At 35.4% G+C, this 27,848-nt stretch overlaps 4 protein-coding genes across 5 annotated transcripts in view; 1 reads left to right on the top strand and 3 right to left on the bottom strand.

The window, feature by feature from the left end:
* Positions 1-6,104: 6,104 nt before the first annotated feature.
* On the bottom strand, positions 6,105-6,940 carry LOC126965138 (gamma-aminobutyric acid receptor-associated protein). The gene has a single exon (XM_050808606.1). The coding sequence runs from the start codon at positions 6,704-6,706 to the stop codon at positions 6,353-6,355; it is 354 nt and encodes a 117-aa protein (XP_050664563.1). The 5' UTR covers positions 6,707-6,940; the 3' UTR covers positions 6,105-6,352.
* A 257-nt stretch (positions 6,941-7,197) lies between these two features.
* Positions 7,198-15,229, top strand: LOC126965106 (clumping factor B-like). Of its 2 annotated transcripts, none has more exons than XM_050808570.1 (4): positions 7,198-7,443; positions 7,672-7,908; positions 8,599-8,763; positions 14,972-15,229. In XM_050808570.1, exons 1-4 carry the CDS (start codon positions 7,330-7,332, stop codon positions 15,107-15,109), a joined length of 654 nt encoding a protein of 217 aa, XP_050664527.1. In that variant the 5' UTR covers positions 7,198-7,329; the 3' UTR covers positions 15,110-15,229. The 2 variants fall into 2 exon arrangements, with proteins under 2 accessions (XP_050664527.1, XP_050664526.1); XM_050808569.1 differs by having other exon boundaries at positions 7,206-7,446.
* A 3,871-nt stretch (positions 15,230-19,100) lies between these two features.
* LOC126965045 (translation initiation factor IF-2-like) overlaps positions 19,101-27,848 on the bottom strand; it is a 31,598-nt gene continuing 22,850 nt past the window's right edge. Inside the window, exons 9-11 of the mRNA XM_050808481.1 lie at positions 26,597-26,697; positions 21,092-21,200; positions 19,101-19,673 (exon numbers count right to left, since the gene is read on the bottom strand). Coding sequence (XP_050664438.1) covers positions 19,594-19,673; positions 21,092-21,200; positions 26,597-26,697 — 290 coding nt within the window. The 3' untranslated portion in view covers positions 19,101-19,593. The remainder of the gene's footprint in view (positions 19,674-21,091; positions 21,201-26,596; positions 26,698-27,848) is intronic.
* LOC126964999 (zinc finger BED domain-containing protein 4-like) lies at positions 22,376-25,556 on the bottom strand. The gene is made up of 2 exons (XM_050808395.1): positions 24,752-25,556; positions 22,376-24,185 (listed from the first exon to the last, which is right to left on the bottom strand). The coding sequence occupies exons 1-2, from the start codon at positions 24,969-24,971 to the stop codon at positions 22,480-22,482; spliced, it is 1,926 nt and encodes a 641-aa protein (XP_050664352.1). The 5' UTR covers positions 24,972-25,556; the 3' UTR covers positions 22,376-22,479.

Raw genomic sequence — 27,848 nt, 5'->3', positions numbered from 1 at the left:
AAAGAATATAAAATTGACGTTAGAATAAATTTATTTGGAGATTTTGGCTCGCACTTTCTGTGCATCCGCCAGCTTCAATTCCTTTTTTAAATTATTTAATAACTGTGTGTTTTCTTACATGTTCCACATTGAAGTGGTTTTATCTCTTTGGGTTTTATTTATTCTAACGAATCACCCTTTTTTATTAAGATTAGGGGAATGTAAATACACTTAAATCCTAGGACCTATTGTTCCCCCTGTTGCGCAAGCGCGCTTGCCCTCAACTCCCTGTATTATCGAGCCTACTAGCTAGGAAACGTGCCCTGCCCTTACTGTGCCGAAGTTTGAATTATATCCTCAAGACCTATTACTTTTACGAGACGTAGGATCCTCAGAGGGTTTAGAGATTTATTTTAGGGCAGGGCACGTCCTCTGCTTTGAGTAAAAGTACTTTAAGACACCCCAGCCTGATTCTAGCAATGGCCAGACCAGTAGGAATGGCCTGGTAGTAAGGACCAGTAACTGGCTGATTCCAATTCCTATTGATTCCTTAGGAAATTGCAGATAAGAGATTCTCTGACACCACAAAGGTTCTGGGCCTATGAAAGTAGATGATGCTCCATGTTTAGCTAGCCAGTCGCCTATCTCGTAAACTTCTTTGCTTTTGAGCCCTGGTATCCAGGCCAGGGTAATTTTGTTGCTCTGGCAGAGCATATCCAGTTTTCTTCTACATTCCCACACTAATCGTAGAGTTATTGTGTAGGACGTCAATGCCTTACAGCTGCTTGGCTATCGGACATTAAAACAAGGTCCTTGAATTGGTAATTCCTGTCGAGGTTATTTGTAGGCACCTGTCTATCGCATGTACCTCCGCCTGGTATATTGTTGATAATAATTTACCTGAGGCATTCAGGGTTTTTGATTGCTGGGCCTAAGACTCCAGCACTGGTACCGTCCTGGAGCCATCTGTACACCACTTAATGGTATGACTATCTATTTAGGTGCACCGTAGTATCGCAGTAGTCTTCCTTGTTGCTAAGAATTAGCCTGAATTTCCGCTAAAATCAAAATATTTGGGGAATTCTGTCATGCCGCATAAACAGGTGTGTGAGCACTTTGCCAGTATCTTAAGGTCACGCTGGCTCACATTTATGCCTGTTATAATCCCGCTATTTTTTATTCTGATTGTGGCCATCCTGGCGGCCGTTGTTACTGCTGCAGAGGTGGAAGATCTAACTGTGTATCACTGTGAAGCAGACGCTAGCCTTTGCAGTTTTGTAAGGCAGTTTCGCCGCTACGTTAGATGTCTTATTTGCCCACACCACACAACGTATGTGATAATGGGCCTAGCTACTAATAAATACATTTCACGAAGGAAGAATCCCAGAAGAGAGATAGCCCTCAGTTCCTTCCAGCTAAACTTTTGTAGACCATGAGTGCCCGGGTGTATTTAGATAACACCTCCTGCACGTGATTGCGGAAATTGAGATTGCTACCCAGGACCATTTTGAGCGTTTTCCATTCAAGTAATTTATCTACCATAATATGCTTGAAGTTAGTTTTCCTGCTATGCGTAAAGGGAACTTTGCACGTTTTAGAAACACTCAACTTCAGGTCTACATATTTTCATCTGATTACTATGGACCCTGACCACTATGACTAGTACATCGTTAGCATAGCGCATGTTATGCCTTACATTCAGTGAGGGAATGCAGCAGCCTATCAACGACATCTGTCCAGAACAGTAGGGTAGTTCAAATACACAAGAATTTTGTTGTTTGATATGGATGAGATAAACGAACTTTCAGCCTAGACTTTACTCCGGCAGTCATCGGCTAAATCCTGAGAATATATTATAAAGGGGAAATTGTCACCGTACACCACAGCTTCATTAGCAAGTGTGTCGGCTGTTTCATTGCCTATTATGCAACAGTATATACACAAAAATTATTGAAAGACCTTTTGGAGAACATTCGTGAACACTTCTAATGTTGCTCATTGGTATCACAGAACTTTAAGCGGGGCAGGCGCGCCTCAAATATGAGCGACGGCTAATATTTCACCGCAAATAGTTTCACCGGCTGACAGCCGAACATTTATTGTAATGACGTACGAAACCCCGCGAAAACGTTGAATTTTACCATCTTGCACTATAATAACGTGTCAAAAAAGAGGTCAATTCTGTGCCGGGAAAGGGTCTTTTCACCAGTAAGTGCAAAAACCTTCAAACACAAGTGATATTTGTAATTATTAAATATATCAAAATTCGTATCGATAAGGTTGTACCTAATTGTAAAGAATGTCCATATTAAGTATGTTTGTAATGTAAGTATCTAGTTTTGAGTCGGCGCTAAACCAGCAATTTGATTTATTACGTAAATTATGATGCGCGGCTGCGGCGGCACTGTTAGTTACTCTATTGGCATAAAATAGAAATACAGCATTAATTTCAATCGTTCACTATTCGTTCACGAATATTATCTATGGTTCCGAACTTCGTCGATGTGTCCGAAAACAAAATAGTGTAGGGTCATTACCGATACATCGTTTAGATTTCGTTCGTTTACGAAGTTTCGTTTTGGAGAACGAGAGTAGACACCTGAGCTGAAATAAGTGTCAAGAATGAAGAAACCCATTCATCGTTCTACAAATTATTTTACTGTGTACTAGAGTATATGATAAGTGATGCAACCAAAGTACTCAAACGTCAAACACACAATGCCTTAACTGCATTCAAATCTTCTTCTTGAATTGTCGGGGACTCAGTGCTCTGTGAACGGCTGGATCACTTGGCGTTGCGTAGAGACGTCGCTTCAATGTGTGACTTCTACCGCATTTATCACGGGGAGTGTTCCGAAGAGCTGTTTAACCTGGATCCTGCCGCTGAATTCCACCTTCGCACGACACGCCACTAGTTAGGATGTCATCCCCACCATCTGGATGTGTGGCGGTCCTCCACAGTGCGGTTTTCAAGGATCTTTCTTCCACGTACTACAAAGCTGTGGAATGAGCTTCCTTGTGCGGTGTTGGACGATACGACATGGGTACCTTCAAAAAAAGCGCGTACACCTGCCTTAAAGGCCGGCAACGCTTCTGTGATTCCTCTGGTTTTGCAAGAGAATGTGGGCGGCGGTGATTACTTAACACCAGGTAACGCTCGTTTGTCCTCCTATTCCATAAAAAAATTGGTTTAGCTATTACTGAGATTAGATTGTCTGTACCTACAGACAAATCAAAAAAAATATAAAAAATAATTGTTTTGAGTAAAGGCCGGCCATGTCATGGTCAGGATCCCGTGGCCGTCCACTGTTCTGGGCATTTTAATACGACAGCAAGCAAAACACACGGTATCCTGCAGGTAGATGGAGCCACAACCTGAGAGTTGAACAAGACATGCCAAAATTTACGAACCTTACGTTACTCGTACGGTTGGCTTAGTTGGTAAGAGCGCTTGGACGGAACCCGAGAGGTCGCGGGTTCGAGTCCCGCATCGTTCATAAATTTTGGTTACAAATTTAATTTGCATAATTAATCCCACATATGCTATTACTTTAGAAATAAGAAACTGTTTAGATTTGACATCTCAAGTCTATTTCCTAATAATATGTAATTATTGGGGTGAGCAGGTTATCAACTGAGAGATGGAGCCACCACCTGAGAGTTAAACAAGACATAGGTGCCAAGATTTACAAACCTTGCGTCACTCGAACGGTTGCCTCATTTGGTGAAGCGCTTAGACCGAACACGAGAGATCGCGGGTTTGAGTCCCACACCGTTCATAAATTTTGGTTACAAATTTAATTTGTACACGGTAGGTATCATTTAATAATGATATCTACCGTATTGTAACGTTTGTTGCTAATGCAACACAATCGTTATAGTAGGTACCCTTCACAAAGCCTATGATTATGTAAGAACGTGGTGTTCCCGGCATGTGCGTGCGACACAACCACCGCGCTCGGTAGATCTTCCCTGACTGGCTGTTCGACGCTCGCCCGACGCCCGGTTTCACCCGCACTCGCATCGCACGCCGATTACACCCGAGCTAAGACGAATACATAATCATCTTCGTACTACTCGTTTCTTCTGCTCAACGTAAAACTATAAATATATTTAAATTAAATTAATAGCTTTAATTTTAAAAACATGACACAGAGTTTCTAAAAATAGGCTCATCCAGCCACCACAAGTAGCGCCCGTTCAGCCAGCGCCTCCCTCAACCATAATAATTTACGGATGGAAACGACCCGCCTCCCAACTCTATTACCAGGGAAATCCTCATACAATTGCTTCAAATCCCAAGCCAACATAGGTACATAAGAACTTTTTTCATTGGGAGCCTCCAGTGTATATATATGAAAGTCTTGAGTATAAAAAAAATACACCCTTATGTCTCTTGCCCATCTTGTTTTGCCAGTAAGTACTTGGTAGTAAAGTTATACCTAGTCATCAACTTGGCATTCAAAGCGAACACAGCACTATTGAACTGCTGCATAGAGAATTATATGAGAACTTTAGGAACACCCTGGAGAGAGAGATAATATTGGTATTGTGTGTACAACAAGTTATTTACAAAGAAAGGCACACATGATATACAACCTAGCACCAGAGATGCAAAAATTCCGGCTTGCAAACTTAATATTCTAGCAATAGTTCTTGTAGATATCAGCTACTAAAAATACTTATACAACTTTGATGTGCATTATTTTCACCCAGAGAGTGAGTTAAAGCAGTCTGAGGAGATGTTTAAAAGCTAAATATTATGTATCATATCCTGTCAGTTCTCATAAAAGGAAAACAAATAGAATTATAGGTTTACCAGTGGAAGCAAGGTTATCTTACTCCAGAGAATGAGTTACAGCATTCTGAGTAGATGTTTCCACTGAGAAACACACTCTCTACATCAAAATAATCAGTTCTGATGAACTGAATGCAATACTAATTGCAGATTTACCCCAGTGGGAGGCAAGTTACAGAGAGGCAGAAAGAGAGTTACAGAGCTCATAGTCAATGTTTCACTCTCTACATCACATAATATGCTGTCAGTTAACATAAACTGACAACAAATCTGATTGCAAATTTACCAGTGGGAGGCTTCGTAACCCAGGGTACTGGCTAGGTGATTACCCCAACAGTTTTTTTGGTGTCGCAAGCACACTTGTGTTTTGGATTGAAGGGTGTAGTGGCTAGTGAAATAACTAGGTTATTTTTTCTTTTAAAAGGAGAATAATGTCCAATGGGTTACCTGATACTTAAACTAAGTGCTTTTGAATCTTCAAATCTCCCGTAATACTGAAGGAATCACAGTAGTAAGTGTTGTTAGCATCTTAGGAAAGTGTACACACCTTGCTAACCATGCTTATGAGACTTCAGGCGCCTCAAAGAGACAAGCATAATTCCAGTACCAACCAGTATTTTGTTGTTTGGTTTTACAACATTCCTTAGGGCAGGGACTATCATTTAACATCATTTGAACATCTGGCTCAATACATCTCATAAAATAAAACTTCTTAAAAAGCCTGCTGACTTAAAAAATAATCTCTGACTATTAGACCCCATTAAAATTTTTTATTTGCTTGCATAAATGCAAGAAAATTAAAAATTTTAAGATTGTTTAGGACCTGTCATTTTAAAGATAATAATATGGAACACAATAAACCACAACTGCACCACTAACACCGAGATGAACACTGAACAGAAGAATGTTGAATGTACCAATACTGAGCAATAAAAATTGTTAAATACATTTTTACATAAATAGAACCACACAATACTTTAAAAACCAACTCACTATATAACATGCTTTGTCTGTGGGGACAAAATTATATTATTATTTATTCATGAAACATACAATACTCATAATATTAAAAGATTTATATTTAATTTTATCTAGGTATGAACACATCATGGTTGCAGCCTTGCAACCTGTGGTGAAACTTCTTTCAAATTATTATTATTAGCAGACTGTTTATTATAGCACATTTCAATAAAACAATATTTTACATGTTCCAAGTTTAGTCATGCAATATTGTTTTATAGATATCAAGTCCCTAAGAGACAAATTTGAGATAGTAGCTTTGTTTTGCAATGACACTAACTGGAGCAGAAAAATGAAAAACAATTAAGATAATTTATTATTTATTCAAATATTATACATACTCAACTTAAATTTAATTTTTAAACAAGTGTGAACTAGTTTCTAAATATTAACATGAAATAATATGTCATATGTGAAATTTGCAAATTATTCTAATTTATCACCATTATTAAAAACAAAACAAACACCAATAATTATACATAAGCCTTAAATCTAATCTTGTATTATCATGAAAAAACAATACAAGTAATAAGTAGGTAATTGAAAATATACAAATCAATATCCATACACATTTTCATCAGAAAAAGCAATGTAAAGGAAAAAATCTTCGTCATGATGTTCCTGGTACAGAGATCCCATCGTAGCAGATGTTGGTGGGATTACATTATTAACAAAGAAAAATAATGCATCTTCAGGCCGCAAGTGAATCCTCTTCCTGATAAGAAAATAAAATTGTCCCACGGTCAAATCCGAGGGTACTAGGTACTTCCTTTTGTCGAGGTCTCCAAGTCTGGCCTTTGGGGCTTTCTCCACAATTACTGGTACTCTGTCAGGATACTTCCTGCGTATTTTCTCGCCCTCAGTCTTTCGTCTTTCAAATGAATGTTCTTCTTTGTATTGGAACTTCATCTTTACAGAAATTTACGCTAGTAGAGACCAAAATATGAAATTGCGACTTGTTTTTTGTTTTTGCGTTATTGTTCTAATTAATACACCAAAGATTGTCAAAAAACAAAGTTAATCAATGCAATGACGCACTTGCTGCCGTCATGTATACCAACAAAATATGACAGTTTACACTGACAGAGAGTATTTACTATTAGCTCTACTCTAGGCAACGACTATCGACTAATAAAAAAGATAAGGTAAGCAAACCAATAGTCTCGTATATGGAAGGTGTTCATCTAATAGTTTAATAGTAGTACCTATGCTATGACACTTCCTAATCCTTCCCCTATAATTTATATATATTTTTTTTATTAATTTATGACGGCTTTGGACACAAGTTCTTTAAGCTCTACTCGTTTTTTATATATCACAGAGTAAATATATTCCACGACCCAAATCTCAAACCCGAAGAAATACGAATGCAAACGAAGCGAGCTTTCGTTGATAGATTTCCGATGCTTTGAGATTTTGATAAACTTGTTGTCTTGTGTGACGTTTGTTAAAACTTGAGGTTTTGTGTAATGAGAAGTGTGGCGGTAGTTTGCTTATAATTTACAAGTTACTGTTGGTATCTGTAAAAGAAAATGCGTAAAAGGAAATCGCTCAAAAAAGGCGATGACGACTCAGGTTCTGAAGGTGGCGGTGAACCAGAAGAATTTCAAGACTCAGGAGAAGATTGGACGCCGGACGCTGACTCGGTTGTAAGCTTGTGTTCTTGTATATTTTTAAGAATTATTGGATTCAGTTTTGTATTTAACATAATCATAGATTATGAAAAGAATAAATTTTATTTTATATAACTAAGGGCATTGCTGTTTAATTTTAAGGACCTTTGGAGGTTAGGATGAAAACCTTGAACTTAAATATTAATTTTATCAAACGTATACATAATAATACGATTACTAGAAAGGGAAATATATTTTCAGAATGAACCATCAGTTCGAGGACGGAAACGGACTACAAAAGCTACACTGAACAATTCCAAGAAGAAACGTAAAAATTCAACATCTGATGAAAGTGAAGGTGAAGGAGAAGAAGATGAAGAAGGTGATGACGATGAAGCAGAGCTTGATGAAGAAGAAGGTTCTGATGATGAGAAAAATGGGTCTGATGGAAATAAATCGGATTCCAGTCAGTCTAAAGACATACCAAAGCACTTCCATGTATGTTTTTTTCATTTATTATACAGTGTAATATGAGAAAAAGAAATATGTTCAAGTCCATTGTACAGTTTTATGCTTGTTCATTGACATATTAATATCTCCAAATGTTTTAAGTTTTCTTAAATGTTAATTCCGCCAATATTTGTCCTTAAACAATTTGACATGTGTTTCGCCTCTGCAAGAGGCATCCCCAGGACATGTTGGCTCGCCAAAATCTGGCACGAGACTCATTGAGTCTTAAAACATTTGGATAGTTATGGATTTCTGCAAAGTAACACCTACTTCAATAAAATATTAGTATCTACTAGACTCACCCCTCAATGGTTTATATACATTTACATATGTCCACATGGAAATCATTTCCTTTTCCATGTCCTTAAGTGTTTTTTCACCTGTCATAATTTTGAATTATTATTCCTACTAAACTACATTTTAATGCATACAACAACATATCATGTCAAAGGTGGGCAACAAATCTTCAAGACTTCTGATAATGCATCTGTTCATAGACATTCACTTCAAATGTGCCCTAAATGGTGCGCTTGCCATATAGGAAAAAGCTAATGTAAAAAAGACTGAATTATAGAATTTATCATAATGATTTATGAATTTGTTTTGGATGTCTGTTATATGTATATCATTATTATTTTTCTTAAACATAATTTTAATTGATAACTATTTAATTTATAGAGTGGGAATTTTGTTCTACTAAAATCTGATGTAAAATGGGATGGTGACAAGATTACAACAAAATTAGATGAGCTTAACTTGTGGAAAATTGATGGAAAAGCATTGCTTCAAAAGTTTATTCCCATGGAATCTAATGGGAAGATCCTACATAAGTGTACATGTGTAGTAAGTATCTTAACATAATATAACAAAACTGTTAATATGTGGACTGGATCTGGACATCATTATACTTAATACACCAGGCTGCCAGATTTGTTACATCTGAATCTGAACCAGTGGGAGGCTCCTTTGCACAGGATGCCGGCTAGGTTATGGGTACCGCAATGGCGCCTATTTCTGCCATGAAGCAGTAATGTGTAAACATTACTGTGTTTCGGTCTGAAGGGCGCTGTAGCTAGTGAAATTACTGGGCAAATGAGACTTAACATCTTATGTCTCAAGGTGACGAGCGCAATTGTTGTGCCGCTCAGAATTTTTGGGTTTTTCAAGAATCCTGAGTGGCACTACATTGTAATGGGCAGGGCATATCAATTTCCATCAGCTGAACGTCATGCTCGTCTCGTTCCTTTTTTCATAAAAAAAAGAATAAGATTTGGGCATGTTGAGATTTCATTTACTCTTTGTTTATTTCCATTAATATCAGTTGTTCGTTTTTATTTGTAAAATTTATAATATTATACCTACCAAGTGATTAACACATGTTTTACAACTGATGAAATGATGATTATATAGTTAATAAATGAAATAATATGTAACTCACTTAACTGGTATTCTGGATAAAGAAACCCACCTGTTGAACTGTTTAAGGGGGGCTATTTGTAAGCTACCAGAAACATAGCTTTTTTGCAATTTATGAATAACATTGTGAATTGTGAATACTTTGTTCTATTGTGTGTATATACCATGGGAATCTAAATAATATATTGAACAACAAATAATCACCAGAAGTGGTATAGCCTCAAACATGTCACCTCTTAATGACAATTGTAACAGTGTAAGTGAAATATAGTAGATATAGATTATTTCAGTAAATCTATGTTGTGGAGACTTCCACAACGTGTAACTATATGTGTTTTCAACTACACTGCTGTTTTTAAATAAAATATATGATGTTTGTGGTCATTTACACTATGAGAATCTTAATTAATATGATTGCTGCCATTTTGCACAATTCACACAATATTCAGAGAGTTCTACATATATGCCTATACAGGCAACAGCTCGCTGGCTCACTAATACAAGGTTCTATGTTAATTTTAATGAATTTTAGTAATTGGACTTTGAAATTTTTGACTTTAGTAAAATGTATTTTATGGTAGCCTTAAGCTTATGTGACATTTTATATTGTAATTTAAGAGTATGAAAGGCTTTTATAATTTAAAATATTATTGAAATTAAAATAACATGGAACTTTGGAATAAAAAAAATATTTATTTAAAAACCAGAACTTAGAACATTGATCCTCTGAAATAATACAAAGATTAAATTATAAATTAGAAAATAAGGGATGAGACAAGCAGGGTGTTCAGCTGATGGTAATTGATACACCCTGCCCATTACAATGCAGTGCCCCTAAGGATTCTTGAAAAACTCCAAAAATTCAGAGCGGCACTACAACTGTGCTTGTCACCTTGAGACATAAAATGTTAATTCTCATTTGCCCAGTAATTTCACTAGATATGGCACCCTTCTGACCGAAACATAGTAATGCTAACACATTACTGCTTCATCTACAGGATCTACTTAGTTACTTACTTAGGACTGTTGATAACTTGCTGAACCCCAATATTTGCATAATAGGAAATTGACTTGACATGTCGGTCTTGCAATCCTTTACAATTTGTTATGTTATAAAGTGATAACCCTCACTTTTTTTCCCTCAATTATACAAAAATAAAATATGAAAACAAAATTGTATGAACAAACGGTTGGCTCAGTCTTATGTGCCTATGTACATACATACATGACATTATCAGGAATAGATTGAGAGGCAACAGTTAAGATTCTCTAGGATCTTAGGTTTTAAATATAAAATCAGAAAATCTTTTATGCCATAGTGACAAAGATTTCTGAACAGTATTGGATATTGAACACACATGCATTCTGCGATCTTTCCCAGGCATCAAAAATATAATGGATTAGCTCAACACCAACATCCGTTGTTGAAGCCAAATTGTTTATCATAGTAATAGTAATGCAAGTAGGTTTTTGGCTTAAAATAATTTTTATAAAAATTATGCTAAAGGTCGGCAAATTTTATATGTATTTTTTTAATTATATTAGTTTAGTATTAAGTTGTTTAGTCACATGAACTAATTAGATATAAATGATCATGTCTTAGTAGCATTAAAAAACAATATCTGTGAAGTAACTTTATTATTACAAAAAAGTAAGCTTATTTGGCCAAAATCAAACTAAAAGTAAATTTTATTATGCAATATTTAATAAAGTTAAAAGGTAAGGTAATAACTTATTTTTTGAATATTGCCTCCTAGTACTCCTTGTCTACTGTAGGCATCCATCTATACATAAGATAAAGATAGCCTTTATTTCTAGACATTAGTTATGTAGTAACATGTTTATTTTTTTTTTTTTTTTATTTGCTTTGCTTGTCCACTGACATAGGCCTCCTCTAGGACCTTCCAGTGCTCTCTCTCCCACGCTTCTCTACTCCAAACTGGTCCAGCAACCTTCTTTATGTCATCTTCCCACCTTAGTATCTGTCTGCCTCTCTTTCTCTTAGCATCTCTCGGGTACCAATGGATGAGTTTCTGTGACCACTTGTTTGGGCCTCTGATCATATGACCCGTCCATTTCCACTTAAGTTTTTTCACAGTTTTTGTTATGGGGATCACCTTTGTTTTTTCTCATATGTCCGTTAGTCTTTCTCTGTCCTTTAATTTTATGTCCAATAGGCTCCTCTGCATGGTGTTTTGGCATACTTCCAGTTTTCTCATATTTTTGCTTGTAAGGGGCCAGGTTTGGCATCCATACGACATACATGGTGTTATGCAGGTGTTTAAAATCTTGCCTTTTTCTAGTGCTGGAATCTCCTTACTTTTCATGATCTCCTTCAATGACCAGTAGCGTTTCCAAGAGTTACCAATCCTTTTATTGATCTCTTTATCCATTTGATCCGTTGGGGATTGTCTGGCCTAGATATTCATATTCATCCATATACTCTACGCTTGTACCTCTTAATTCCATTTGTCATGACTTTTGTTTTAGATGTATTCATTGTCAACCCAACTTTTGTGCTTTCCTCATCTAATTGTTTGATCATTTCATGTATCTCTGTGGGATTCTCACTCAATAGCACTATGTCATCTGAAAATCATAAATGATGTAGATATTCTCCATTTACGATAATACCTTTTCTTTCCCAGTTAAGAATTCTGAAGATCTGCTCTAATACTGCTGTAAATAGCTTTGGTGACAAAGGGCCCCCTTGCCTAACTCCTTTCTGTATCTCAAATTCTTCACCAATGGATTCCAATTTTATTCTTGCATTGCTGTTTTTGTATATTTGCTGTATTATATTAATATATTTTTGTTCTATACCTTGGGTTTTAAGTGCTTCCCAGATGCTGTGGTGTTTTAAGGAATCAAACGCTTTATTAAAGTCAATAAATGCTACATAATATATCTTTCTAAATTTATTATACTTCTCAATAATCTGCTTTAGTGTATGTATATGGTCCATGGTTGAATAGTTGCTTTGGAATCCCGCTTGCTCAATAGGTTGGTTTTCTTCAAGTATTCTGGTCATGTGTGCTAAGATTATTTTTGAAAATATTTTATATAAGTTAGGCATAAGGCTTATAGGTCTGTAGTTGTTCATCTGCTCCTTCTCTCCTTATTTATGTAGTAGGTTTTTATCTAATTGTAGTTGTTTTCCATTGCTTTGGTATCTCCTCAGATATTAATATATTATTGAAAATATCCACTACAGAGTCTAATGTGGCCTCTAGAGATGATTTTAATAATTCGTTCGTGATTCTATCCTGGCCTTCTCGTTTTTTTGGGATAACACAGCTATAACTACCTCTTGTTTCATTATGGGCGGAACATTTTGTACTGTTTTGTTTCCATCATTGGTGAATTTTATTGGATTGTCATCTTTATAGAGCTGTTGATAAAACTCTGTTGCAATATTAATTATATGTTTTCTTTTTGTTATAACGTTATTGTTGTTATTTTTTAGTTTTGGAATCCAGGTTAATGAGTCTCTTATTTCTCGAAGGGCTTTTTTCACCCCACCTGTTTTTTCTATATGAAATCTGATTCTGTCAGTTCTTATCATGTTTCTGTGTTTTCTTATGTTTTTGTTTATTTCTTTGCTGATGGACGCAATTTCTTTCTGATATGTTTTCCTATCTTCCAGTAGTTTTTTTCTGTTCGTCATAAGTTTCCTTGCTTGTTCTCCAATTTTGTCTTTTTTCTGTGGATTTGCTCTAAGTTTATTGCCCAGACTGATAAGCTATTCTTGTAAGGCCTCATATTTGTCCTGTACAGATTTCTTATTAATTAGTTTTTGTAGATTTTGTTTTGTTAACTCCATTATTTCTGCTGGTATCTCTTGTTTCAGGAAGTTAGTAGGTGTTATAGTTGGTCTAATTTTCTTTGTCCCAATATTAGCAAGTGCTCCACGTACCATTCTATGATTGGTATTGAAATTCATGTGGTTGATTGTTTCAACATCTTGAAAGGTTATCTATACATAGACCGTATATTATCTAATTAAGTCCTGCATAATACAGGTATTTTTGAGTTTTGGTACAGTCAAAAAATTTGTGTTTACATTACTTCGTGTTTTCTGGGGTCTTACATTAGCTACAGTGTTTGATTTTGCAGTATGTGATCATTTAACTCACTTCAAATTGTGACTTCGTAAATTGAAGCTCTGTCACTTTGGAAAAAGGAACCAGATAATATTTTAGCCTCGAACAGACTTCTTGAAAATTAAAGAAGTCATTGCTACTCGTTTGTATGATACAATAGGGTTTAGCTGAATTATGTCACTAGCTATATCATTTTCACTTCTTCCAGCAGTGTTCTCCTTCCTTGGTACAGGATAAAACATTATCTAGATCAAAGCTGGAATAATAATACTGGAATTGTACCATTTCTGTCTTCATCAAGATTTTTCTTTGCAGCCGCCTTTTCTAGTTTGTGCCTGTTTATCTTCTCTTGTAAATCTGATGTTAATTTATGTCCTTTTTTGTATTTTATATCAACCTCCTCACACAAAAAACATCTACCTTTTTTTGGTTTGTGGAAATATATATTGAAGTTATTGCAGAATATATGTCGGTAAACTTGTTCTATATATAACATAGAGTGTTGTTACACTACAAATAAATCAAAACCAAAATGAAATCGTTCTATGTTTAACATAGAACTTAGTTAATTCATTTGTAAATTAAAAACAACACAGTAAAATTGAATATTTTGTAATAAATGTGCTGCCATCCAGTGGTTTCACCTTTGCAAAAGTATAGCTAATGACACATAGAACCTTGTTGCATTAATAGTTAAAAAAAGTGCTAAAATTGTAACATAGAACCTCGAGGATTAACATTTCTAATATCTTATTTAAATTTCTTTGGGTACTTACACACACAAGTAATAATATAAAATTGGGGGCTTGGTCTGTCCTTTTATAACTCAAGAACTGCTTGATTGATATTGATGAAAATTGTTTAATATAGGTAATTGTAAAGGTTAAGATTTAAATGCAAATAAAATATTTGTTCTTATTATAAATGTAACATGATGCCAATAGAAGCGCGAATGGCTGTACATAATGGAGTGCTTGTCGCCACGTTAATGTATGGAAGTGAGAGTTGGGTATGGCAGAAGAAGCATAAAAGCAGAATTAACGCAGTTGAGATGCGATCACTGCGTAGTATGTGTGGGGTAAGACTGACAGATAGAATTCCGAATGCGGTAATACGAGCGCGCTATGGTTTGAAAGAGGATGTTGTGACAAGGACTGAAAAAGGAATGCTTAAATGGTTTGGACACGTGGAGCGAATGAGTGAAGAAAGAATGACGCATCAAATATATAAGGCAAGTGTGTGTGGGCAAGCCGGTCGCGGGAGACCTCGTAGAACATTCGTCGATCAAATTCCGAAGGTCCGAAGCACCCGCAACCGGCGAGCATGTATGAAAAGAGTAATGAATGTAGAGGAAGCGCGTGAGGTTTGTAAGGATTGAAGCAAATGGCATTCTATTGTCTCTGCCTACCCCGACGGGAACAAGGCGTGAGTATGTGTGTGTGTGTGTATAAATGTAATGTTGTCCACTAGTTTTAAATTTGGATATAGGTTAGATTTATAATATTGTATTAATGTTTATTATTTTCTTGCAGTATTCAGGATGGAATGTTGACAATCGTGATAATTACTATCCCATAACGGAAATACTAGACCGCAATCCTCCAACTGACTCAAAAGAGATATGTGTAGCATTAGATCTAAATGATCTTATTCAAGTTAAAGACAAGTGAATTAAATAATATTTGAACTAGTTAAGTCTAAATGTATCAAGATAAATTTGTTTGGCATTTCATTCCAGATTACAGTGTAATTCATTTTTTTTTAATGGGAAATAAATAATATTAAATTAATGGCTTATTTTATTTTTAAATCTAAATTGTCAATAATGAAACCTTCTTTTTGGTGCTATTAGAAAAAAAAGGTAAATTGAGTAGCTTATCAGATGGTCTTGGTTTCTTCAAATGATATGAACCTTTTTTATGTTTAAATTTGTTAAAGCAATTAAATCTGTATTATTGAGCTCATGTCCTTTGAACAACTATGGAGTAATGTAAGGGTAATATTTGGGGTATTCAACTATTTTTAATTTATTTTTATCCATCAGAGCGGATGATGGAAAGAGAAACAACCAGCAGTCCATGGACATCAGTAATGTCTATTGATATGTGCGCCTTTGAAATGGGTGTATGCACTAATAACAGTTTCCCCAAGTGGGTGTGCAATGTTGGAAGTTTCTAGTGAAACTTTTGTTATGGTATCCCAGATGTAAACAATGTTGACATTTGATATAATGTCTGGTGTTAAAATTGTGCTGGCAACTGTACCACTTCTCCCTGTAAATTATACAGAGTTATACATTTCTACACTTCGTTTTCGTGGTTTCCGAGGTTCTCGAGGGTGCAGAGAACGATTTTGTGATCATTTTTGAAATCCAAGAGGGCTGCTGCACACAATTGTTCTCAAGGATGCAGAGAACGATTTTGTGATCATATTTGCAATCCAAGATGGTCGCCGCACAAAATTATGATTTCAGCAATATGCATATCGAGTCCTAGGTTCTCGAGGGTGCAGAGAACAATTCTGTGATCATTTTTGAAATACAAGATGGCTGCCACACACAATTATGTTTTCAGCAATATGGATATCGTGTCCGAGGTTCTCGAGGTTGCAGAGAACAATTTTGGGATCATTTTTAGTCCGAGATGGCTGCCGTGCAAGATTATGATCACAAAAACATGGGTATCGTATCCGAGGTTCTCGACAGTGCAGAGAACGATTTTGGGATCATTTTTGAAAACGAAGATTAACTCACTTGTAGATTTATAATAATGTATCGATAAGCGAAATTAGCATGTAGTGTTTACCTTTAAATGATTTTGCATACCCTGCACATGTAATTTAAATTGTTAATTGTTTAAGAAATATTTTTATGTAAAATCGCTGGTAGACCAATAAATAAATAAAAACACACCACCAAGGAATTTGTCCATTGGAGAAGACTTGATCTCTGATAATTCATATGAATGTGATCTTTTTACTATGTGTCCCACCCACAGGAGATGGGGATGGCTGAAAACCAGCGCTGCATGAAAATATTTCAAGCAGCATAAGCTGAGCCTACTCCCTTTTGTCCTAATGTATGTTTATAAGCTGATATTGTATACTTAGATTAAGGGCAATAATCAAGGCAATTTTTTTATTATTATTATCAAATGTAAGATGCTAGTACTAGGTAGCGCCCACCCAGAAGTGTGAGTACGTATTAAAAGACATTTATTTTCTCAAAATTGATTCCTTTTGATGTCATTTCTAAAATACTAGATACTACTATTAGGTCAGGGAAAAGTCTTCACATGATATAGGTGTACTTGTAATAAAAGCTTTTTGGCTGTACTATTTGTATCTAGTTGCTATTGATGACATAAAAATGTTTCTATTTTGTTCTAATATTTCATTGATTTGTTTTTCTTTCAGCCAGAATGAGTGAATCTAATGAACAAATAAGATACTTTTTAAAATTTGCAACGAAAGTCGCGAAGATTTTTGGATATCATACTCATTTGGATGTGTGTTTTTTTTTTATGGAATAGGAGGACAAACGAGCGTACTGGTCACCTGGTGTTAAGTGATCACCGCCGCCCACATTCTCTTGCAACACCAGAGGAATCACAAGAGCGTTGCCGGCCTTTAAGGAAGGTGTACGCGCTTTTTTTGAAGGTACCCATGTCGTATCGTCCCGATGTGTGGTGTCACGTTTCTCCACAGGGCGGTATAAACGAACCAACCAAACTGTGCGATGTGCCCATGGCTAGACCGGCAACACCTGTAATTCCATATAGATGTAAAGCCATTCCTTTACAAGGTGTTTGTTCGAAGTAAATCTATCGAACAGCATTATATTACAAATATTGCTTAGTAAATACTATTAATTACTTATAACCATGTGTTGCCTTTAGTAAGGCAGTACGCGAGCAACCATTGATCGGTCCGGTCCTAGTTACCATTAACCATTTGTCTATAACCATTACAGGACTGCTCCGAGTAACCATTTTAACCAATTAGTAGTAGAGATCCGCGTACTCACAAGTAGAACCAATAATTATAGTTATTTAGCAAGTGTCATAGATTAATTTAGTATCTTAAGTAAATAAATACTTTTACCATAAAACCCATATATCTACCCCTAAGAGCACCCCTTTTCATGGTCCTTCGAGCCGGCTCGAATGTACCAACTTAATTATGCTTTTTGACTGATTCAGAAGTGTTATGACGAGCCCTTTATTCCAGTAGTTTGTGAGGTAACCTACATGCCTGACTATCAACGTTGTAGCAGGTTTGAACTCCGCTGGGTGCAAGGCGAGAACTTCACTATTTTCTCGCTGCTCTTCGTTGTACGGGGTTAAATAAAATTAGTGAATGGTATCAATGGTTTTCATTGGCATTGATATGCGGTGGCTTGAAGTTCAGTACTGTCTCGCCTTACTAAGTAGGTATACAAGCTTTTTAGATGCCAATTCGGCCTTCACTTCTGTGACCCCAGAACTAAATGTAACTCGACATATCGACGCGAGGATGTCTGTATTTGTATTCTACCTCTAGCAATTAAGGGTGTTAAGTGTTCTCATATCGAAGACACAAAGGAAGACTGTTAGCCCTCACACAAATCTTCCTACCTACTTTGTTCAGTTTAAACGTTAATTCGGTCCCATTCTCAATTCGACGTAGTTCCTGAAACACATTCAAAGCCACAAGCATCACATTTTAAGGAATTCGTGTTTAAAGTTTAATAAATATTAGTGTATTTATACATTGTGTCCCATACATGTGGGTTGGGCTACTAAGTCATGATGTCATATATAAAGAGTGACATGAGGGCTGCCATTTTTTGTCAGTCCGTTAATATGAATCACGTGACCAGTTTTGTGTTCTTAACTCAATTTCGACATGATTGTGGTTTGGAACGTTTTTCTGGAATTACGTCCAATTTTAGACACAAGTTTGTCCACAGAAGTGATATAGGTCACTATCACGCAGTCGGTTTAAAGTGGGAGCATGCACCGTTGATAACAACCTTGATGCTAAGTTGTGACCACCTATGAGTGAGAAATACAACATTTTCAGTTCAACAATCCTGACGGAAACCCTACGAGCAATCTGTAATCAGCTGGTGGGTGATGATCGGTTCTAAAACATTGCCGAGAAGAGGGTTGCGCTTGGACCGTGGCAGCGGAACCTAGCGGAGATCGTTTTAAAGATTTGATGTATCAAAGCAACAGAGGCCATTTCGAATATTTTATTTTCCAAGACCTCGATATTTTCCATCTTACCGAAAATAAATTTATTCTTAATGTTAAACATATATTATCCTTAATGTTAAATTATGATCCCATTCATAACAGCCCCTTGAAAAATTATCTCTTTAAAAAACCCAATCATACCCACACACATAAACTACACATGTCCCCACGAGCTCCTAGACAAACGCAAACCAAAATTTAATATGAGAAGGTACTATAATTTTTCTCTCTTTGCTATATCTATGTAGGCTATTATGAAGTTTTTTGTTTTGCCTTTATAATATAACATATCTGTCGGTCAATGTTTGGTATTATATTATCTAGCTAATAAGTGATGTGCTGTAGATTTCATGAAATACAAAAAAAGAAATATCTGTATATTGCCAATCGTGATGAGCATAAAGGAACTTAAATAAAATAAACATTATAATTATTACTGTTTACTTTTCATGTACCTTATAATATAAAACTTGTCATAAATCATACACGAGCGAATACACAATATTAAATCTTTACATCAAAATACTAAGATTACCTTCTGCGCTATTTATACTGTGGCATGTTGTCTATCTCTGGTGAATAACATTAAAAACATCTGATAAGGTATTTTAGTATATAATCATTCCTAATCCGTGGAAATCCAAAATTTTTATCAAGAGAAATGTTATCCAAACCGCCGTAATTAATTCAATGAAATATGTTTAATGTTTTTTATTACAGAAAATAACTATTTAAATGTTATACATATTAAAAAAAATATATAATTTCAATCAATGTTTAATGATTTTTATTAAAGAAATTCACTTTTTAAATGTAATATTCAAAATGTACATTTGATAAGTTTTATCACTTATTTCCAATACTTGAATATAACAACTTCATTTATTTTTTAATTTTTACAATCTGTATTGGTTTATTTAGAACCTCATATAGTTGTGAGACCTCCTCGGTGGTCGACCTCTGGCCCGTCCCCGGCCACGGAATCCACTCCCACTATCTGAAATGTTAAATCATGGAAAGTGAAAAGACTGTTGCTGAAGTAAAATAAGCTCGAGTATCAATATCTATTCCTACAGTAAATATATGAATATGAATTGCTATTAGAGTATATCAACTACCGACAGCCGTCTTCCCGAACAGATACGACTTAGGGACCTTCAAGAAAAAAGCATACTCCCACCTTAAAGGCCGGCAACGCATTTCTTGACACACCTGTTGTTGCAGATGTCCATGGGCGGTTGCCTCACCTCTCCCCATCCCGTGAGCCTCTTGCCCGATTGCCCTCTCTCATATAATAAAAAAAAGAGTGTGGTGCACCGCATACTACTCATAACGGTTAAAAGGCCGACAGAGCTACGCATAATTTTCGAGTACACATTAACTGACTATATTTTTAACGATATACTTAATATAGTAATATCAAATTAATACAAACACCCACACGTGCTGCTAACTACCATTTGTGCAAGTGTACGTAAAAGCCCGAAGTCTGTGCAGGCATATTATTGCAGTAACACGATAAAATATAACAAACTAGCTGACCCAACAGACGTTGTTCTGTATATAATTAATAAAATAATGTTTTTATATGAATCTGTCAATAATATATCATAACATCAAAAATTACTTCGTAAAATATGCACCCTGCTGTCGTAATGAAATTGTTTCACAGCAGAACTGTCAAACAGTGCATCAATAAATTCTCTCATAGAGATTATGTATGGACACATCAAAGGAAAAACAAATTTGTTGTTTTTATTTAATTTTGCAGCATTTCCCTATTTATTCACCTTTTAAACCTTCTCTGGACTTCCACAAATAATTCAAGACCTAAATTTGCCAAATCGGTCCAGCCGTTCTCGAGTTTTGGCGAGACTAACGAACAGCAATTCATTTTTATATATTTAGAATATAACAGAAACACGTGTTACTAATTAACATTTGTGCAAGTGCATGTAAAAAGCCTGCAGTCCTCAACCAGCATGTGTGCAGGCGTATTATTGCAGTAACATAATGAATTGTAACAAATAACAGAAATACGTGTTACTAATTAACATTTGTGCAAGTGCATGTAAAAAGCCTGCAGTCCTCAACCAGCATGTGTGCAGGCATATTATTGCAGTAACATAATGAATTGTAACAAATAACAGAAACACGTGTTACTAAGTAACATTTGTGCAAGTTTTTTTTTTAATAAAAAAAGGGACGATACGAGCAGGACGTTGAGCTGATGGTAATTAATACGCCCTACCCATAACAATGCAGTGCCGCCAGTCACCTTGAAACATAAGATTTTAAATCTTATTTGCCCACTAATGTTTACACATTACTGCTTCGTGGCAGAAATAGGCAAGTGTGTGTAAAAGGCCTGTATTATTTCACAAATGCGACAAACAAATGTTGCATGTAACGTACCGGCAGCGCGCATCCAACGCGTCTGCGGGTGAGAGGTGGCGGGAGACCGCGAGGGCCCTCGCCGTGGCGTAGAGCTAGCCTCCGCTTCTCGATCTTCCTCCTGCACCTGCTGCGAAAACAACAGCTAAACGTTTCACATCACATCTCTCATGTTTTCAAAGTGATAGATAGAAAGTGGTAGATTTTGACGTTCAATAAGTGATTATAAATCCTATTTTGAATAAAAATATTTGAATTTGATAACCCTATGTAGTGGGCTGGACATATAGCAGGATGTAGAGACAATAGATGGACCTCAGAGGCGACTATGTGAGAAGGGCCAATAGGAAAAAGGAAAATAGGAAGTCCTAGGAAAAGGTGGATAGAAGACATTCAAGCGACAGCAGGACACTTATGGAAAAAGATAACAATGGACAGAGAGGCATGGAACAAGCTGGAGGAGGCCTATACCCAAGAAGGGGTTCCAATCAATAATGATGATGACAGTACAGACAATAAAAATTATATATATATATATATATATATTTCTTATCTGTGTAAATAATGCTAACAATAAGTAATATTTATTATAATAGATGTAATCATAGATATAACTGTAATATAACTGTAAGAATGTAATTTAATAGTAGATTGGAAATAAATAGGTTTTATTATTATTATAATAACCCTATGTATATGCTTTTACAACAAGATCCCAGAAAATGTTCAAAACAAAAGTGTTACGTTATTCAAAAGAATTGTTAAAAAACGTTTGTGTGGTTACTGTAACATAAATGACTTTCTTAATGATACCACAGATTGGGAATGGAGTGACCGCCCTCAGGCTATTAAATAATAAGTTTAATTGTACAATATTACATTGTAAACATATTTATTCGATGAAAAAAAAAGCCCGCTGAGTTTGTTGCGCCCATTCTTCTCAGGTCTGAGGCATTCATTTTGGAATGGGTGGTAGTTTTTTGACTTTCAATAAGTGATGGCACATCCTATTTTGAATAAAAATATTTGAATTTGAATTTATGGCGATGTGTCACTCGAAGGGTTAGTTGGTTAGAGCACTGGCACGGAACGCCAGAGGTCGTGGGTTCGAGTCCCGCATCGTTCATAAAATTTTGTTTGTGTATTAATCAGGGATGTTGCAGATGCCGATATTTTCACATCCGCGGATACGGATGCGGATGCGGAGTTTAGCAGGCTCACATCCGCGGATGCAGATGCGGATGCGGATGTATAAGATATTATGTAAATAAAGTCTATCCATGAAGAATTAAAACAATGACAACGTAATTATTAACATTTTTATTGTAATCAAACATAATTAAGTACTTATTTTTATGTTAAAAATATAAGTCATGTATAATGTAACTGAACACCTTCTGTTTTTTATATCAGTAGTTGAATTTAAAAATAGGAGCATTATACTTGATGAAGAGTAGTATTGCCGCCTTTTCTGGTTCTAGTCTGTTACGCAGAGGTTCGTAAATTAATCCCGCGCTACTAAATAGTTGTTCGCTAGGAACACTGCCCGGTGGAGCAGATAAAAATCTTCGTACTATCGGCGATAATACCTTGAATTCCCCTCGATGTACACTCCACCAGTTTAAAGGATTTTCACTCACATTTATTCTTTTTTTAGTACGGTAAGCAAGTAACTCTTTTTTTAATACAGCTTCAACGCTACTATTTTCTGGCTCATCTTGACTTTCGTCTTCACTCGACGAATCTAACATCATAGCCAGGTCGTTTTTTAAGCATGGCTTTTTGTTGAAACCTGAAGTCCCTGGTCCTAGTTGTTCTGTTTCATTTTCCATGCAATCAGTTATTTTAGCCCTTTTGGCATTGGTATTAACTGATTCAAAATTGTCATTCTCAATATTTATCATTTTTAAAATGTCATCTTTAATCTTTTCTTCAGTCACCGGTGTGAAAAATTTGTGCTTATAGCGAGGATCTAAGTAGGTAGCGATGGTATATAAATTGTTTTCTCCCAAGCTAGAAAACTTTGTAGAAAGTTCGTTTTTCAAAGTCGTTACAGCCTGACGAATCGGATCAAACTCTTGCGATCTTGTTAAATATAAATAGTCATCAACTTTTTTTTCAAGCATTTGTATTATCGGTATCACAGATGAAATAAGAGCAGAAGAGCTGCTCAGTTCCCGTGTTGCTTCCTCAAAAGGTCCCAGTAATTGAATGAAACTTTCAATCATTTTCCATTCTTCTGGTAGAATAGGGTCAATTTCATTATCATTCATGTAAAGGCTCAGAGCATCCTTTATCTTTGAAAAACGCTCGAACATGTAGAATGTACTGTTCCATCGTGTTACACAATCTTGAAACACTTTCAGGTGCGGTTGATTCAGTCTGTCCTGAATTGATTGCAGTTGTTTCTGGGCAATGGTAGAGTGATTGAAATGGGTCGTAATTCTCTTACATTTTTGTTTTAGTATTTTTATGTTTTCTTGAGAACCTAAACAACTACGGATAGCCAGTTGTATCTTGTGAACAGTACAGTCTATATCATTTAATGCTGCTAATCGCGCGGCTCGTTTCATATTAGACCCTTCATCTCTGATTAGGCAATGCAGTTGTTGTTTTTTAATGTTCCATTCAGAAAGCATGTTACTGAATTTTTCAGCAACTATGTCACCAGTGTGACGGCCGTCAAATGTCTCACATTTCAATATTATCGATGATCTATCAAAGTTTTCTGCAATTCCATGGCAAGTCAGGCTAAGCAAAGAAGCGTTTGAGCTAGGATCCGACCAAATGTCAGACGTAAACGACATGTTATCAAAATTTTCGATTAATCCTTTAACTTTTTGAGCCACTTTGCTATATAATTCCTTGCATACAAAATCTGTAAAAAAATTGCGTCCCCTAAAGTTATATCTTGGTGCTAATTCTTGCATCAGTCTACGAAAACCTAGCCCTTCAACAAAATTAAACGGCAAATTTTGAAGTGCAATCATTTCTCCAATGAGTTTATCAATTTTTTTAGAATTCAAGTTATTGACGTCCCACTTCTTTTCTTTTAGAACCATTTCCTCTAATGAAAGTTGTTTCTTTGATTCTTGCAGAGGAGTGGTAACTTTATCTGAAAAATACACAAATAAATAAAAATTTTCGTTGTAAAAAACTATTTACTTAAAAGTAATTAAAAAGTGAGGACATTTTAAAACACCAGAAAACCTTTCTATCAAATGTCCAACTTATATTGCAAAAAATAAAAATAAAAGGAGTTTATTCCTTATAAATATTTATAAGAAGGAAGGATCCCTAATGTTTTCTGGCATTAACATTAAATATAGCGTGAAGCTAAACTACACTAAAAAGAAAAGGTACACTTTTTGATAGTGATAAAATTTTTGCAATCAGCCGAATAGTTTTTGAGTTAAGTAATTCACTATTCATATTTTAATATCATATTAAAAATATACATTTATGTACAGGTTGTTTTATTTTGAAACAATAAAAAAGTAGATAAATGAATTACATATATTAGTCTTTTTACAACTGACGTTTTATATGACAGCAAATAACTATAATATTGAGTGGAAACTTAGCCAATAAACCACAACTAAAACTATTCTTTTATTAAACTAACCAAACAATGCCTCAAGTAAATATTAATTAATTAAAACTATTAATTATGAAACTTACTTGCGTCAGATTTCATCTGTTGTAATTTTTTTTCTTTACTAATGTTCTCAAATGTAGAAAATTCTTCTGAGTGCATCGACTTAAGATGGTTTTTTAAAGACGACGTGGTGCGGCCCTTGCGAGAGTAGCTTTTTTTGCATATTTTACAATCAGCTTTATCCTGGTCTTCTTTATTTGGTTCAAAATAATCCCATACATTACTTTTGGTCGGTGGTGACATTGTTGACTAAATAGTTAGATAGATAAACTATCAATAACGGGAATCACACTGGAAAAATAACGAATTTCGTCATAAAACGATATTTTTTCCTACAATAAAACGTATTACCGGCGTAATATAATAGAAGTTACCCTGTGATCTTATGGATATTAGTCTTAAATAATATAAAGTTTTCTTGTAAACTCTTCTTATTTACACACTGTATCACAATAACATTAAAAATACCTATTTATCTTTATGATACGATAAGTAGTTCACTTTCACTTCACAACGCAAACAAACACGTATTTATTCACTTCCACTTGCAAGGAAAGGAACAAACAAATGATGCACTAGCGAAAACAAACAAACGTGTCGAATCTTGTCACTAATTTCTTCGCTCCCATTGGTTATTGTCACGTGCGACCGGCACGCGTCAATCACCGGCCCCGCCCAATTTCTTTCTTGTCGCTACTTGTATAATATTCGCATCCGCATGAACATTCGCATTGATTAATGCGGATGCGGAAGCAGATGCAGATGTCCAAAACAATGCGGATGTTCCGCATTTGCGGATGCAGATGCGAATGTTCGCAACATCCCTGGTATTAATCCTAGAAGTGAGAGTTATCACTTTAAAGACATAAAAATTTTTAGATTTACAAGAGCGACATTTCAAGTCGTAGGTTCGAGTCCCGCATCGTTCATTACATTTTATTTGTGTGTCACATTACTCAATAGAAAAGTATTATATGAGTAGAAGAATAGCACTTAATTAAAATAGTATTCAAATAAAATTTTAGAAACAATATTTTATGAACGACGTGAGACTCGAACCCACCACCTTCGCGTTCCGTGCGAGTGCTCTTCCGACTGAGCTAACCGTTTAGTGACGTACCGTCATAAAACCTTGTATGATTTATTCAACTCTCAGGTTGTGGCTTCACCTACAGGATCTACTTTACAGTTGATAACCTGCACAACCCCAATATTTGCATATTAGGAAAGTGACTTGAGGTGTCGCTCTTGCAAATCTAAACAATTTGTTATGTTTTTAAAGTGATACCACCCCACTTCTAGGATTAATACACAAATAAAATTTGAAAACAATATCGAACGGTTAGCTCAGTTGGAAGAGCATTCGCACGGAACGCGAGAGGTCGTGGGATCGAGTTCCGCATTCGTTCATAAAATTGTTTAGAAAAGTATTATAAATTGAAGATATTCTTGGGCATGTGTCCTCCACCTCCTTAGTCCTTTCATCTTCGTAACGGGTTGTCTTGCTGTTTTAAGTATCTTGAGAGCATACGGGATGACTAGTAAATTATGACATGACAGTCAGTAATATACTCTAATACTGATGAACTAACAGATGTCGCCTACACTGTTCACTTTATCGTTCAGTTACTGAATGAATCAACGAACCAATCGTGCTTCTATTAAACAAGTAAAAATAGTCCCGAATATACTCGAACAGTCTTCTTCGCGGGTCGGCCATTGCTACTCAATAATTCAACGAACATTCGAACATCCGACGTAGTTTACACCACTTCGATATTGAGCGCATTGACGTTTTCTGATTTGTTCTGTATTATATATGTATTATATAATATGTATAATATGTATTATATAAAAAAATTACACACCTGCTGGGGCGTAGTCGGTTCGCTTCCCTGCGAGCTGACTGCAGAGGCCTCTTCTACATTACGCGATTCTTCGCTATCACGAGATTCACCACTTTCGGCTTCTGAAGAATCGTTAAATTGGTTAAAAATTTAAGTTAAAGTTGCATATTAATTAATTAAGCATATAAAGTTGGAACGTTAACAACCTAATACAATCACAAAAACGGGATTAAAATAAATATAAGTAGTGTGACGGGTACGTACCTAATACAATCACAAAAACCGTATTAAAATAAATATAAGTAGTGTGACGGGTACGTACCTAATACAATCACAAAAACCGTATTAAAATAAATATAAGTAGTGTGACGGGTACGTACCTAATACAATCACAAAAACCGTATTAAAATAAATATAAGTAGTGTGACGGGTACGTACCTAATACAATCACAAAAACCGTATTAAAATAAATATAAGTAGTGTGACGGGTACGTACCTAATACAATCACAAAAACAGCATTAAAATAAATATAAGTAGTGTGACGGGTACTTACCTAATACAATCACAAAAACCGTATTAAAATAAATATAATTAGTGTGACGGGTTCGTACCTAATACAATCACAAAAACAGCATTAAAATAAATATAAGTAGTGTGACGGGTACGTACCTAATACAATCACAAAAACGGTATTAAAATAAATATAAGTCAAAGTCAAAAAAAATCTTTATTCACTGTATAACTTTATAAGTTATTTAGTGCAGGTCAGGATAAAGTACAAAAGTTACAATAGCATTCAAATGAGTATAACTATATTCATTCACAAAATTTAGAACATTAATTCCAACTATCTTTATCATTCAAATAATCTTTCACATTATAATCAATGATATTATAGTATTAAAAGAGGTAGATATGTCACTAGCGCGCCGAAAATCAATCGCCTAAATTATTAAATCGAAAACGGTACGCACGCGTTTGTTGTTGACAGAATTGCTTACAATTTGATATATGTACACCATTAAAATGCAGTCTTGTGTTATGGGAAGATGCAGTAATTACGAAAGTAAAAAGAAATCATAGATTTACATTCCACAGTTAAGAAATCATGAATTATAACATTTTATTTGATTTCATTAATTCTCTAACAAAATAAATATGACGCCATGACATCGCCGATCGCCGCCAAGCCGAGTCAAGCCGAATAGCGCAACGTGACTCGAGTCTCGAGTGCGGAAATACATTAACGTACAGAAATGGCGAAATATTGAT

This window comes from Leptidea sinapis, chromosome 6, assembly GCF_905404315.1.
Source record: "Leptidea sinapis chromosome 6, ilLepSina1.1, whole genome shotgun sequence".
Lineage (NCBI taxonomy): Eukaryota > Metazoa > Arthropoda > Insecta > Lepidoptera > Pieridae > Leptidea > Leptidea sinapis.
This window is presented reverse-complemented; position numbering and strand designations above follow the sequence as displayed.

Excerpts from the sequence above, each read along its gene's own strand:
- LOC126965138 (XM_050808606.1), bottom strand. The coding sequence starts at position 6,706 with ATGAAGTTCCAATACAAAGAAGAACATTCATTTGAAAGACGAAAGACT.
- LOC126965106 (XM_050808569.1), top strand. The coding sequence starts at position 7,330 with ATGCGTAAAAGGAAATCGCTCAAAAAAGGCGATGACGACTCAGGTTCT. Across the intron at positions 7,909-8,598 it reads ACATACCAAAGCACTTCCAT|AGTGGGAATTTTGTTCTACT; the intron begins GTATGTTTTTTT and ends TTTAATTTATAG. Across the intron at positions 8,764-14,971 it reads TACATAAGTGTACATGTGTA|TATTCAGGATGGAATGTTGA; the intron begins GTAAGTATCTTA and ends ATTTTCTTGCAG.
- LOC126964999 (XM_050808395.1), bottom strand. The coding sequence starts at position 24,971 with ATGTCACCACCGACCAAAAGTAATGTATGGGATTATTTTGAACCAAAT. Across the intron at positions 24,186-24,751 it reads ACAGATGAAATCTGACGCAA|ATAAAGTTACCACTCCTCTG; the intron begins GTAAGTTTCATA and ends TGTATTTTTCAG.